The sequence below is a fragment of the Nicotiana tabacum genome, chromosome 17 (assembly GCF_000715075.1).
Source record: "Nicotiana tabacum cultivar K326 chromosome 17, ASM71507v2, whole genome shotgun sequence".
NCBI lineage: Eukaryota > Viridiplantae > Streptophyta > Magnoliopsida > Solanales > Solanaceae > Nicotiana > Nicotiana tabacum.
Window position 1 is genome coordinate 2288947 of NC_134096.1, and position 15694 is coordinate 2304640.

Genomic DNA, 15694 nt, shown 5'->3' on the forward strand with positions numbered 1-15694 from the left:
ATTTGTCTAATTAATTTTATTCAACGTGGCTTGAAACATAAATTAATTGAGATGAGAATCATTTTAGAATAAAAGATCTTATAGTAATTAACTCATTTTTAGTGTTAACAACTTTAAGTATATTTTAGTCCTCGTAACAGAAAATGTGTATATAAATATTTTTTACCAAACACATCAACAACTTATTTTGAGCTCCAATACTTCTATCCAAATACGTAACGGCTTATTTATAAAAAAAATAAAATAAAAAATGCTTTAAAGCTGCTTTTTGCGACTCGCATAGACTAATGCGGCTTCTGCCATTTTAATAATAACCGTTTGGTTACTGTTATTCTAAAATCTCATCTGATCACTGTATTTTTACATGCCATAGATAACAACCAACAACAACAGATCTCAATTCTTCAGTACTCGAGCAGCAGTCTTTAAAACTTCGAGCAAAAAGGAACAAATCGTGAATTAATAAAAAAAATGGGGGCAGAGGAAGATGTAGCAATGGACGATAAAGCCAAGAGAATGAGAGATCTATTATCAAGTTTCTACTCTCCAGATCCTAATTCTACTTCTTCTACGCCGCCGCTCAATTCTGTTTCCAGATTCGCCACTTTGGATACCATCAACACCACCTCCTTCGACGCCGATCAGTACATGAATTTACTTGTATGCCCCTCATTTTTCTCTCCTTTTACATCTGTTATTTACTTTTTACGGATCAATTCTGACTAAAAAAATTGATGATATTGGATTAGTTTTAGTTTTGAGTAAATTAAATAGTATGTTTTATTTTATATTATTCCAATTTTTTCTTCACTTAGCAATTTGAAAACGTTTTAAGTTATACCTACTGACATTGTAGTATATATTTTACATTCATTTTAATTCGACCTGTTATAGCAGGTTATTTAGCATTTATTTTAGGTTACCAATCAATCTTATTAATTACAAGTACCTGTAAATCGTTAGTGCATAGAATTTAAACTCATTTAAAAGTAGGGCGATCATCAAAAAATAAATATTTTTTGATAAGTAAAGCTAATTTATGTAGCTCAAAGAAGGTTGAATTTGTGTAGAATGCCACGTAAAATGATCTTAGAGGCCCGTTCAAACAAATTTTTTGAAGATATGCTGGAGAAATGTTGAGGTTTGATTTGATGGAGTTCATACATAAATAGTGGTAGAGCCAAGAAAATGGTAGCAAAGGCTGATTCAGGATTTGAACTTGATAGGTTCAGGCTTTAAGTTCTTAGCATCAAACTCGTCGTATTTTTGAAATTATGTGTTCAAGACTTAATATTTATTGGAACTTTGTTGTTTTTCACGTATATGTATATCTATATTCCATGTCAAAAGTACTAGATTCAATTGAACTCGTAGCTCAAAAGCTTCATCAGCTTTGATTAAGGGGACGTATGAGTTTAGAAAGGTTCAGGTGTTCGATTTTCTTGCTTTCTAAAGTTATCTGTAATATTGAAGGCTTAATTAGATGATACTGTGATTTTGGACATGAAATGGAGCTCCGTAATTGCTTAACGAACAATGGAATAAAATAATGAACCGTAACTATCTTTTGTGTCCAAGTTCTAGCACTTCCTCGTTGGTCTTCCGGAAATTCTAAGTTCAATTAAGCAAGTCAAAGATGTCAGCTTTTTCTTCGTTCTTGCCTGAGAAACCAAAAATTGCATCTCCCATGGACAAGCTTGCAATAATGGCTTAACTTCTTACCTTCCCAGCTTATGGAGGTGAAGAAAGGATTCTTCTTGGTAATATGTCTTAGAGCTGTTAGCTTCATGGCCTGGAAGGTGGTTGCAGCTTATCATCATTGTGCACATCCAATATCATTCTCCACAACTGGAAGTATCTGGAACTTTCCCTACCCCTTAACTGCAATGGATGTCAGAATGTGTGTAAGTGTGAGACTGATCCAGTAGCAAGAAAGGAGCATAGAAGTGCTCAGTACTGATCTATACCGCCATATTTAGCCTAGTTCATTTATGCAGCTAAACAAAGAGAGGCTTCAATTAGTTACTCTTGACCATTGCCCTGATTTTAACACAGGGAAATCCTTCTATGGTTTACATATTTTAGGTACCCTCGAAAAAGAAAGAATACTTGGGCTGTGTATATGGTTGCTCCTTTAGTTTGGGTTAGAACTCCGTATCGAGTACAATTTTGAAATCTTGACTTCCCTACCCTTGGTGGGCAGAGATACCCAGTACTTGTGCTGTTGGAAGATAGTAGTTACCCGGTTGAGTAATCGAGGTGCGCGCAAACTATCCAGGACACCACCGTCATAAAAAATTATCTTGTCTTCGCTTTTTCCTCTCTCCTGATCTATTTGCATCGATGCTTATAGCATCAACAACAAACATGGGAAGGCAATACCTAAAACTAGAGAAAATATGGATTGCTTTTCTTCTTTGCATTGGATCGACATCTTTGAAAGAAAGAAAATAAAATGTTTTCAATGTGTAGTAATTAATTCTTACATCCTTCCGAGAAAATGTCTGTATACTCTTTTTTTTTTTCTTTTTCCGTTTCTTCAGAGCAGACAACGCTATGTTACTAGTTTAAGATCTTCGAAAACTGTATTAATTCTGTAAAGCTTTTGATAAGAACGGTCACCTACTGTGTATTCTTTTGTACGAGTAAAATTATTACTTATTAAAAGAATAGAAATTGTAACAAACATGAAAAATGATACAACTTTGGGTTCTATTACTACCAAATAGAAATACCTGAAAACTACATTGGTAGTTGGGTTTTTGGATGTAAAATTGGATATGCATAGTAAATGCAACGTAACAATCAAGCTCCACCTTGTTTAACGGAATAGGGTAACTGCTCCTTTTGAGATGGAGGGCACAAATTACCATGGCAGTTTTTTGGTAACCTTAGCAGAAGGCTAAAAGAATCAAAGAAGAGGCACAAAAGTCCCATGTCAGTTTAATCCTTGTAGCTGGAAGAAAAGAAAAGGAAAATGAGTTGTCACACTTTCGGTCAGCAGTCTATTGCAACAGAATCAATCAGTATTACTGTACAATACACTTTTCCCATTTATCTCATCCTACTCAAGTTAGAGGAGCAAACTTTGACACAGTGGACGTGATTGTTTGGCTTTAACGTAGTGTATCTTCTTAAAAGCTTTTGTATTTGCGAAGTTATGTACTTATCAGGGAGGTCTTTATTTAATCTGTTGCTTTCCCAAGGAGTAAGCTGCTCTTTTAATCATGCATCTTTTCTAGTCCTGGAAAAGAGAAATGACATATTTCACCAAACATACAGGTGCAGAAGTCCAATTTGGAAGGTCTGCTTCACAGGCATGTCGAAATGGCTGCTGAGATAAAGAATCTCGATACTGACCTGCAAATGCTGGTATATGAAAATTACAACAAGTTCGTAAGTGCCACAGACACAATTAAAAGGTAAACTCTATTTTAGAATGTTGTTCTGAACCCATTTCATCTCGTATGTGGCAGATATTAGGGGGATATAGTTGCAACTTAACTCTATGTAGGTTGAGTTTGTTAGTACTTATAGCATGTTTCATGGCTCCTCAATTTCGGTGCCCAACAATAAGGGAGATCATGCAATTGTTAGTAGTTTCCTAAATTATTATGCTTGGCTTCAGCTTGTATGCTGAATCAGGACTAACTGGGTTTTATGTTGTCATGTTCTCATTTGGCATTAAAGAACTCACCTATAAGATTACTTTTTCAGGATGAAAAATAATATTGTTGGCATGGAGACAAATATGGAACAGCTTCTTGAAAAGGTTTTTGTTTATTATTATTTTTACCATTTTAAAGAAGTATTTTACTGTTTTTTGGTTATAATCATGACTCAAGCAGCAAAACATTGATTAATGTGTGTCAAGAGTTTGATTTCTTTCAATTATTTGCAGATAATGTCCGTGCAATCTAAAAGTGATGGGGTCAATACTTCTCTTTTTGAGAAGAGAGAGCACATAGAGAAGTTGCATCGGACCCGTAATCTTCTACGCAAAGTTCAGGTAATAAAATGAGGTGTTAAACTCTTGCAATGTCTTACTCCACTGTAAAACATGTCTTTTCTTATTCAGGATTGAAGTTACCAACTCTGGATTCTTATAACAACCTTTTGAACTAAGTTATGTTTGCTGTTAGGGATGAGGAGAGAGTAATAAGACATTTCCTTTATAGCCCCCCCGATATCTTGAGCTGGTTAACTTTTGACTTTTTATGATTTAAGCAAAGGGAAATGCTTATAAATATGATTTAAGGAAGGGGGAATGATATGCTCAGTCGACAGTGAAATTGTAGATTGATCCAGATGTTAATTGAAGAATGACATTATCTATTACTTAATGTACAATTTACTTGAACTCATTATACATATGTAGAGCAAATTTTACTTATTTAGTGAAAAACTGAAAATTGTTCTTAGGAAGAGGAACGAGTAAGCCATTCCATATTTTAGCCACCAGATCCTTGGAGCTGGTAAATAGTCCACTGCCAAAAAAGGATTGGTGAAGTTGTAAATTAATACTAATGTTAATTGAAGAAAATAAAATGTCTTATTACCTTGGCCATCATATAGACTTGTTATTCAGGTTCATCATGTTACTTCCTTGTCGTGTGCTGCTATGCATTGTATAAAAGTTGGTTTCTGGTGATGTGTGAGTTACACGGATTTCATCTTCTGTGGAAAAGAGCAGTTCATATATGATCTACCCGCTAGGTTAGCTAAGTGTATCAAATCAGAAGCCTATGCTGATGCAGTGAAATATTACACTGGAGCCATGCCCATTTTCAAGGTTTGTGCATAGGGTCCTTGTTCCACTGTTTTCACCGTTTATATGATGTTAATGGCATGTAAAAGTCTCATCTTATGTCAGTACTTTTTTATCACCAGGCATATGGGGACTCTTCGTTCCAGGATTGCAAAAGAGCCTCAGAGGAAGCAATCGCTGTTATTACAAAGAATTTGCAGGTTTCTTCTCTTTTCTAGTTACTTTCTCGAGAAATGCCATAGCTGGTCGAGGTACTTAAACTGAGTCAAACATTATGTTAAGATGGAAGGATTTGGAAGGAAAGAGAGGAGAGAAGACAAAGAATAGTACTCCCTCCGTCCCAATTTATGTGAGGGTGTTTGATTGGGCATGCAGTTTAAGAAAGAAATAAAGACTTTTGAAACTTGTGGTCTAAAACAAACCATAAAAGTGTTTGTGGCTATAAATCATCTTCGTTAAGGGTAAAACAGGAAGTTTAAAGTTAAATTGTTACTTAATATAGAAATGTGTCATTCTTTTTGAGAATGACTAAAAAGGAAAGATTTTCACATAAGCTGGGATGGAGGGAGTACTTATTACCACTTCGGTGGTAGCCACCCACAAGGGGTGCTAAAGACCACCCTTTGGGTGGCGCTAGCATTTACAATCAGGAGGGAGTACTTATTTTGTGTTTAGAGTGGTCACCTGGTTCCCTCTCCTTTCCTTTATTTCATCTCCTTTCTAAACAAACGAAGCTAAGCGTTATAATCTCTATGAACCATTTAGATCTATGCCATGCTGGGGAGTGTTTTCATCTTCCTCTCTCTAAGGGCTAATTTTCAAGTAGGGGAAAAAGGTGAATCTGAATACAAATTTACAGGATACTAGTTCAAGTTGTTTGTTTTTTCCTCAAGAACTTGGCAAAAATGATCAGAGGTGATCTTTCATATTACTTTTTCTTTGGTTTCAGGGAAAGGTATTTTCAGATTCGGACTCAATACAAGCTAGGGCTGAAGCTGTTATGCTCCTTAAGCAGTTAAATTTTCCGGTCCGTGTCACACCTTTTTCCTCTGCTTCCATGTATGATTATTTCTATTACTTGTTTTGCATGGTTCACTTTATTCTTGAATTTATTTTAGATGAGATTTTCAATTTTATAAGAATTTCACTTTCCTTTAATTCAAGTAAAATGTGTAGTTAAAAGATGTACTCCTTCCCTCCCATTTTACATGTCACCCTCCCTTTCTCGGAAAGAAGCTTAACTTCTAGTTGCTTTCTAAGCTCTCCATCCTGTGAAGATGAGCATGTCGATGACCTCAATTTGGCCGTGCCTTGCTCCAATAATTCATGAAATTGCTGCATTTTGTTACAAGTTTGGTCCAAGTGAAGCAATTGCAGAATAGGTTAACTTGATGCATTACATCATTGATGTAAAGAATGGTTGGGGAGGGATGTGGGTAAGTAACATGTGAAGTGCATAGCAGGAGGATTGTGGTAAGCAACATGTGAAGTACATAGCAAAATGATTTTCGTATATTAATAGCCATATGGTAAGGTCCTTTTCTTTTTTTCTTAGCCATACATACCTTTAACGGGAAACAACAACAACAACAACAACAACAACAATATACCCAGTATTATCCCACACCGTGGAGTCTGGGGAGGGTAGTGTGTACGCAGACCTTACCCCTACCTTGTGAGGATAGAGAGGTTGTTTCCAATAGACCCTCGGCTCAGGAAAGCATAAGAACCACATTAATGAAAACATAGACAAGAAGGGATAGTACCAAAAAGCCATATAAAAGCAGAATAAAAACAACAAGATAGTAAGGTGGTCAACAATGAAAGAAAATAACGGTTAGTCATAAAAACTTATTACCAACAGAAAGCGAGACTACGTGCCAATCCTACTGTTATGAACGCTCGACTATCTACTCTATTACCCTAATCCTCGACCTCCATACCTTCCTATCAAGGGTCATGTCCTCGGTCAGCTGAAGTTGCGCCATGTCTTACCTAATAACCTCTCCCCCACCTCTTCTTTGGCCTACCTCTACCTCTCCGTAGTCCCTCCAATGTCAATCTCTCACACCTCCTCACCGGGACGTCTGTGCTCCTCCTCCTCACCGGGACGTCTGTGCTCCTCCTCCTCACATGCCCAAACCACCTAAGTCGCGCTTCCCGCATCTTGTCCTCAATGGGGGCCGCACCCACCTTGTCGCGAATAACCTCATTTTTGATCCTATCTAACCTGGTGTGCCCGCACATCCATCGCAATATCCTCATCTCTGCTACCTTCATCTTCTGGACATGGGCGATCTTGACTGGCCAACGCTCCGCCCCATACAACATCGTTGATCTAACCACCACTCTGTAGAACTTATCCTTAAGTTTCGGTGGCACCTTCTTGTCACACAAAACACCGGAAGCGAGTCTCCATTTCATCCATCCCGCCCCAATACGATGTAAGACATCTTCATCAATCTCCCCATCCCCTGAATAATAGACCCAAGGTACTTAAAACTCCCTCTCCTAGGGATGGCCTGCGAGTCCAGCCTCACCTCCCCTTCCCCTCTTTGAGTCTTGCCACTGAACTTACACTCCAAGTATTCTGTCTTGGTCCTGCTCAACTTGAAACCTTTAGATTCCAGGGTTCCATACCTCTAATTGCGCGTTCACACCGTCTCGCGTCTCGTCAATCAATACAATATCATCTGCAAATAGCATGCACCACGGCACCTCTCTTGGATGTGGCGCGTCAGTACGTCCATCACCAGAGCAAACAAAGAAAGGCTCAGTGTCGACCCCTGATGCAACCCCATCATAACCGGAAAATGGTCCGAGTCCCCACCCACCGTCCTCACCCGGGTCTTTACTCCATCATACATGTCCTTAATCAACTTAACGTAGGCAACATGTACACCTCTAGTCTCCAAACATCTCCACAAAACCTCCCTCTCAACTTTATCGTACGCCTTTTCTAAGTCGATGAGCACCATATGCAAGTCCTTCTTTTTCTCCCTATACTGCTCTATCAATCTCCTAACAAGGTAAATGGCTTCAGTAGTCGAACGCCCCGGCATAAACCCAAACTGGTTCTCGGAAATAGACACACTCCTTCTCACCCTTAGCTCTACCACTCTCTCCCAGACTTTCATAGTATGGCTAAGCAGCTTGATACCCCGATAGTTATTGCAATTTTGGATATCACCCTTGTTCTTGTATACAGGAACCGTCGTGCTCCACCTCCAGTCTTCGGGCATCTTCTTCGTTCTAAAAGTGACATTAAATAACCTAGTGAGCCACTCCAAGCCTGCCTTGCCCGCACTCTTCCAAAACTTCACCGGGATTTCATCCGGCCTGGTCGCTTTGCCCCTGCTCATCTTACGCATAGCCTCCTCAACTTCATCAACTCTAATCCGCCTACAATACCCAAAGTCACAACGACTCCCGGAGAGTTCCAAATCACCCAGTACAATGCTCCTGTCCCCTTCCTCGTTCAAGAGACTAGGGAAGTAGGTCTGCCATCTCTGACGGATAAGCCCCTCATCCAACAAAACTCTTCCTTCTTCGTCCTTGATGCACTTCACATACCTTTAACGGGAAACATGTTAGGTATTTTAAAAGGATTATGGTAAATTTCCTATTAAGATAGGAAAAAAGATATAAGTACCTTATGTCCCCTATACTATAATCAAAACCCTACAGTTGTCAATACCTCTGAATTGAAATCAGCTTCTTTTGTCTAATATGCCTCTTCAATTTTATCCTTTTCTTTTCTCAAGTAGAGACTTGAAAATGTGAAGGATGCGTTTTATGTAGTGCTATCGGCGGTGAATGTGGTCATTTTTTGTATGTTTATAGAGCCAAAAGGATATGGTGGTTTGTTGGTGACTAAAGTTATTTATATGCTGGTCTCATGATATGGAATATACATTGCATGCTTGTTGAAATAAGTTCCTCAACAAGAAAAGAAAAATAAATGTAAAGAGGAAACTTGCAGTCTGACCTTATCCCAAAAAAAAAAAAAAATGTAAAGAGAAACTCGCGACCTCGTACTCACTGGATATCAATATGAGAATAACTATCTATCTTTGAGTTTAGTTTGTAAATATAAAAAATTGACTGCAATAAAAATTCTTGTGTTTATTGTTACTCTTTGCTAACTAGTTCAATATTGTGATTAATCTATGAAAGTTCTATTGTCTTCTTCTTTCCATGTTGGTCTTTAAATGTCTATGTTTTTTTTTCAGGTTGATAATTTGAAAGTGCAACTTTTTGAAAAACTAGAACAGTTCCTTGTGGATCTCCATCTGGAATCTAAGGAAATACCCCACGCTTCAGCAGATCAAGGAAACTTTCCTGAATCAGCTACTTCTGCTGCGCATGAGGTGCGTTAAAGCAAGGTCATTGCTCATGGTCTGAAGTTGCTATTTTATGCTGGCTAATTGATGTAGTACAGAAAGAGATGAGAGAAAAGCAAGGGAAAGAAACAAGAAGGAGAAAGAGAGAAGACTACGAGGGAGAGAGGGGGGGGGGTAGGGAGAGAATAGATAGAAACAGGGAGGAAGACACAAGAAGAAGGGGGGAAGAAGGGAGAATGGAGAGAATAGATAGAAACAGGGAGGAAGACACAAGAAGAAGGGGGGACGAAGGGAGAATGGAGAACATCAGGAGTTAGAGGTTTTAATATTCGGTTTGATTTATCAAATATGTTTGCAATGTTGTTTTCAAAATAAAGTATGTAAAGATCCTATTTATAGAACAGGAAACGCTGAACAAGTTAAATATCTTTGACAGCTAAGACTCTATCTTTAACTACTAAATAAGACGTTATCTCTAACTAAGGTTACAGATAACTAAAACTAAAGATAGTGATATGAAATAATGTCAATGATGTTGTTGATGAGTTACATTAATAACACTATTCCCTTTATTTGTTTTATAAGATGAGTACCCCTCCTAACCTTGCAAAGAGGTGGATATTATCACTACAAAAGGGAGGAATGTACGATAAGGGTGTGAATAGTACTTGGGAAAAGAAGCTCTACGTATTTAAACTTCAATTGAACTGGCATTGTTACATGACTCGCACATTTATGTGAAAGACTACTTTGCTGAGATATTTGTTATGCAACATGCTAGTGCCCCTCATTTTCCTTAAAATAAGATGGTGAAACCAAAAAAATGCAGATTTGGGATCTTAAGTATGCTTCTGGATTTCGTACCCAAAAAATAAGTATGCTTCTGGATATGAATTGTTTGGTGTAATACTTATTTTTTCTCCTTCCTGATACTAATTATAATTATCCTTATATTTGTCCTATTCATGACTTAGGCATCTATTCGCGAATTTGCCGAGGCTGTCCGTGCTTATCGAGCTATATTCCATGATTCAGAACAGCAACTCTCTAGACTTGCACAAAATGTACCTAAAATGTACGCACTTCTTATTCACCACCCCCTTTCTTGGTGAAGCTGATTTTGTTCTCTCATCATCATTTGTGCTGAATATTGTCATATCTGCGACTAATATTACAATTCCACATGCTTCCAAATTTAGGCATTTTGAAGCCGCCCAGCAGCACATCAAGAAACGACTTGCTTCTTCCAATCTTGTTGCCATGTTAAGTAAGTTTCACTAGCATTTGCCTCGTTAACAGATGTAATATTGGCTTCTATTTTATTTTGCATATTCAACTTTAGTTTTGCATTTCAACTGCTCCTCTTTACCTCCTTCGTTGGACATCATTTTCTTATTTTACCTTACAGCATTGCTCCCTGTAATAGATGCTTGATACTATTGATTTTCTTTCTTGGTTTCAGTCTTGCTTGTTTTTTTGTTTCTTCGGGTTTTTAAAATGTCAAGTCCACTGTTTCTATAACCAAGCTTTTCATGGATAGCACTTCTATGGTGACACTGTAACGAGATCTAATTGTATCTTATGACACCCGTATTTCGTCAGGGATTATTTGGACCGATGTGCTTCTGATGGATGAAGTGTTGCCTGAGGCTGGTCTGCGTGATTTTACTATGGAGGTTGCTTATAATAGACAGCTACCTCTTATTAGTCAGTATTGTTTTATTGTCGTCGGTGTGCTGACCGTGATGTTTCAGGCTGCTCATGTTGCCGTTAAACAATACATTGGTAGCAGATTTAGCCATCTTCTACTTGATATTTCAGGTTTGTACTGTTAAATTGCAATAAATAGATAACATTTAACTTAAAAAAATATGGATTTAACTTACCTTTTGTTTTTCAAAAGATATACGAGTGAAAAATGTTCTTCAGAAGTTTGAGTTCCATCTTATATTTTGTTCCATGTAAGATGCAAAGCTCAATTTACAATGGATAGGAAACTTACTTTACCAAAGAATTTTGGACAATCTAAATAATTAACCTTGAGAAAATAAATTATGTCTATCAATACTATGACCTTAATATTGAAATCACATGTTTTGCGGGAGTTCTAATTCATCTTAATTTTGATTGTTCTTTATTCTTTTGAACTGGCAGGTGCTGTTGTAAAAGTCGGTAATCAAATGGAGGGTATTGAAGAAGAATATTCTTTGGAGGCCACACTTGAGGCCAGTAAAAAGGCTCTAGTTCAAGGCAGCATGGATGTCTTACTGGTAAAATAAGTTGTTGTGCAATTATACAGAGTCCTTATATATCCTTGTATCAAATAGTTCATGTATTTGTCCAAAGGCTATTAAAGCTGTTATTTCGCCGGTTATAGGACTGCAGGTTGAGAGAGATTGTTAAGTTGTCGGTATATGATGACCAATTCTACTTCTTCCCTCTACGGTGTTCAGTTTCAGCATCGGAGTCTATTTGGAAATAAATTTAGAAATCTGCATGATATAGAAGTAAAGGACTGAAAAGTTCTTAAAAAGTAATAGGTTGAGAAATTTCGATCAGTAAAATCCATCTCCATGTGAGTTCATGTTCTTGTGAATTGTCCTCTGGAGTGGTTTTAAAATTTTTGGATTAGCAATGTCATATATACTGAAAGATTCTACAGATGAAGTTACAACAACAACAACAACAACCCAGTATAATCCCACTAATGGGGTCTGGGGAGGGTAGTGTGTACGCAGACCTTACCCCTATCTTGGGGTAGAGAGGCTGTTTCTGATAGACCCTCGGCTCCCTCCCTCCAAGAACTCCCCACCTTGATCTTGGGGTGACTCGAACTCACAACCTCTTGGTTGGAAATGGAGGGTGCTCACCACTAGAGCAACCCACTCTTGTCTCTACAGATGAAGTTACATTACCAAAAATATAAGCATGCTTTAACAAATTTGTACCGCTATTAATTACCGAAATGCTTCTATGCTTTCTGTTGTAAGAGACATCAATAAAATTGATCTCGAGTAACTGACAGATAGCTTTAACTACTAATTATGCCAAAACAACTGCCTGGAATATAACTCAACTAGACAAAAACTTGCTCCCTATGTCACAAGAAATCCTACTGTCCAACGGACAAAAAGAAGCTATAAAATAGTATCACACTACAGGCACTAAGTTCCAAGTCAATTGTGTTTGAGTTACACCTTTACTTGATTTCTTGTATGACAGGATTTCCGTCAACTTCTTGATGAAAACTTGGAACTGCTTTCTAAATTGAGAGACTTGATCGTTGACTGGGTACAAGAAGGATTTCAGGACTTCTTCAGGAAACTTAATGATCATTTTCTCTTACTTTCTGGAAAGAAATATTCAGCCAGTCAAGACCTAAGCTTTCGGGAGAGAATACAGGGAGACAAAATACTTCCTGGGCTTGTTCTTTTGCTGGCTCAACTCTCTGTTTTTGTTGAGCAAATTGCTATTCCCAGAATTACCGAGGTAAGGAGTCTTCTAATAGTTATAACCAGTATAATTATATAATCCGCCCCATTTAACTGGGTATTTCTGAACATTTCAAATCTTTCAGGAAATTGCCTCCTCTTTTTCTGGTGGTGGGTCTCGGGGCTATGAAAATGGTCCAGCTTTTATTCCCGCAGAAATTTGTCGCACCTTCAGAGCAGCTGGTGAAAAATACTTGCAGCATGTATGTACCATAGATTCTGTGCATTTTCTTTTCAGATGTCCAACATCATTATTCTGTTTCAGTGACTGGCTTAACTACAGAATTTGAGTTATTGTGTTTAGCTACTGAGAGTTTTAATGTCTCTGTCGTGGGTAGTCTTATATTGCTAACGTGCATGGAATGCACTGTTATCTTTGTAGCATATATCTCTGTTTTGAATTTTAAATTGTCTTCTTAGCTTGATGATAATTTTATAAATGAAACATGAAGCTTGTAGTGTTTGTTTTATTACCTTCATTAATAGATTATGAAATCAAATTCTGATTCTCTTCATCTCAATTTACTCTCAGTATATTAACATGAGAACTCAGAAGATATCAGTTGTGTTGAATAAAAGGTTTACCACGCCAAATTGGGTCAAGGTAAGCAGAGCATACGATGAGGTAGGAGTTCATTACCCGAGCAGACCAATGTGAATGGTTTGTGCTAATGTTTCCTTACCTTTCCTCTTTGTACAGCATAAAGAACCCAGGGAAGTTCATATGTTTGTTGATCTGCTTCTTCAAGAGGTAAACCTTGGTTTTATCTTCTTTTCCCGTTCTAAGAATGGGAAGCTAAAGTGCAGCGTGGGAGAAAACTTACATCCTCGTAATTATGTAATTGATTATACTTCTTCTCGGAGAAAAGACATGAAATAAGATTAGTAGAAGATTAACACTTTCTATTTGATCTCATTGCCAGCTAGATGGTATCATCAATGAAGTAAAGAGTATATTACCTGAAGGGCTCAACCGTAAGCATCGCCGTACTGACAGCAATGGGAGCACCACTTCCTCCCGTAGTAATCCATTAAGAGATGACAGAATGGTACGGTCAAATCCCCAGAAGGCTAGAAGTCAGCTTCTTGAGTCCCATTTGGCGAAATTGTTTAAGCAGAAGATGGAAATTTTTACAAAAGTTGAACATACACAGGTTGAGTGCTAGTGCTTGTCACTTGGTAAACTGCATTTATCTTGAAAAACAATTGATTAGAATGCCTTTAATTTGCAGGAATCAGTAATAACTACTATCATAAAACTTTGCTTGAAGAGTTTGCAAGAATATGTCCGACTTCAGACTTTTAACCGTAGTGGATTTCAACAAATTCAGCTGGACATTCATTTTCTTAAAACCACTCTCAAGGATGCTGCCGATGATGAAGCTGCTGTTGATTTTTTGCTTGATGAGGTAAAGAGACAAATGCCTACGCTATTGTATTCTAGAGCTATTATGTCGAAGGAACCTTTGGCACTAGTAGTATGATAATATCCTCTTTAATGGCTTCTTTTTCTGCAGTAAGAGAATTACCTAAAAAATTCCTTTCGTCATTATTACTTGCTATTGTTTATGTTACATCTCTCCCTGACTCCCTCAGCAGCATCTCTGTTTAGTTGCTTGCAATTGTACATGATATGCTGAATGCTTCTAATTGTTCTCGCCTAACAAGAGTCAAACTGAATTTATCTTTCTAAACAGGTAATTGTTGCTGCTGCTGAGCGTTGTCTTGATCCCATTCCTTTGGAACCTCCTATCCTGGACAGGCTTACCCAAGCAAAGTTGGCAAAGACTTCGGAGCAGGGTAATACCTCATAATAATGTGGGAGCCGTACTACTGTTGAGCTTGCTGCGATCTGAAAGCGTTCACAAGATGCTGGCTAACAGGTTATGCACGTATATAAGGAAACACTTTAGCCATGAAAGCCTTTTGTGGTGTACGGATTATATACAACCTATTGGATATAAGCATTATACCATTTCCTTAAAAAGACTGTTAAGTTCCCTGTAGAACTTCTGTTTCCCTAATTCCTGAAGATGCTGTGTTGCTAGAAGCTCCTCCGAACGATTAGAAGGGTAAACCAAAACTTCTTGTTGTATTGAGCAGACTCTTAACATTTGGCTTTGTTTGCCTTTACTGGAATGTAATGAGACTTGTATCCGGAAAGGGCTACAATGAAAGCTGTTTCTTCTTCCTCTTTTGTGTTAATTAATATATGACATTACCAAATAAAAGATGTGTTTACTGTTTAGATTTTAGCTGGTAGCGAGAATAATAGTGTCAATTTTAATTAGCTTACAGTCCATCTTTATGATAATCATCAACTTAATATATATGAACCCCTTTCTTGAGCAATTTCTGGCCTGCCAGAATTAGATTCTTATTTTTTTTTAATCAAGAGGATTGGACTCCTGATATGAGTTAATGATCCAACTTTGAGAAAAAAAAAATGATTGAGATGATAACAGACTTAGAGTGTGTTTGGTACGAAGGATTTTCAATTTTTTTCTTAAATGTTTTGGAAATATTTTCCTCCAATTGGAGGAAAATGTTTTCCCTATCAAAAAAAGGTAAAACATTTTCCAAAACGCTTTTTTAACTTTCCCCACCCCACCAACTCCCACCAACCCACCCCCACTTACCCACCCCAAACCCCGACCCCCACCCTCCAACCCGGCCCCCGACTCCCACCCTAAATAGAAATATTATTAATAATACTTTCTTTTCAGGTTATAAATAGAGTACTTTTTTTTTCATTTCAACAAAAGAGTATTTTCTTTTTATGATATAAAAAAAATTATTTTCTTTCATTTCAACAAAATAAGTATTTTTTTTTCATGATTTAGAAAAAATATTTTCTTTCATTTCATCAAAAAGAGTATTTTCTTTCATTTCAACAAAATGAGTACTTTATTTTCATGTTGTAGAAAGTTTTTTTTTCCAACCAAAAAAAGAGTATTTTTTTAGTTATGGAGCACAAATTTAAACGTTGTTTTCGTGTTAAAAAAAGGAAAGCAACACATTAGTTCCTTTGGATTTGTTTTCTACTCTCTAACCAAACACTAAAAAATATTTCTGAAAAACCAAACAAACAA

General features: G+C 37.3%; 1 protein-coding gene across 1 annotated transcript; it reads left to right on the forward strand.

Annotated features, from left to right (window-relative positions):
• Positions 1 to 270: 270 nt before the first annotated feature.
• Positions 271 to 14833, forward strand: LOC142171488 (vacuolar protein sorting-associated protein 51 homolog). Its single transcript, XM_075233864.1, has 20 exons — positions 271 to 660; positions 3283 to 3422; positions 3718 to 3772; positions 3902 to 4009; positions 4694 to 4792; positions 4891 to 4968; positions 5718 to 5795; positions 9001 to 9138; positions 10086 to 10186; positions 10311 to 10378; positions 10714 to 10787; positions 10866 to 10932; positions 11266 to 11381; positions 12334 to 12600; positions 12689 to 12805; positions 13135 to 13206; positions 13303 to 13353; positions 13526 to 13756; positions 13835 to 14011; positions 14300 to 14833. The coding sequence occupies exons 1-20, from the start codon at positions 472 to 474 to the stop codon at positions 14414 to 14416; spliced, it is 2343 nt and encodes a 780-aa protein (XP_075089965.1). The 5' UTR covers positions 271 to 471; the 3' UTR covers positions 14417 to 14833.
• The last annotated feature ends 861 nt before the right edge of the window (positions 14834 to 15694 follow it).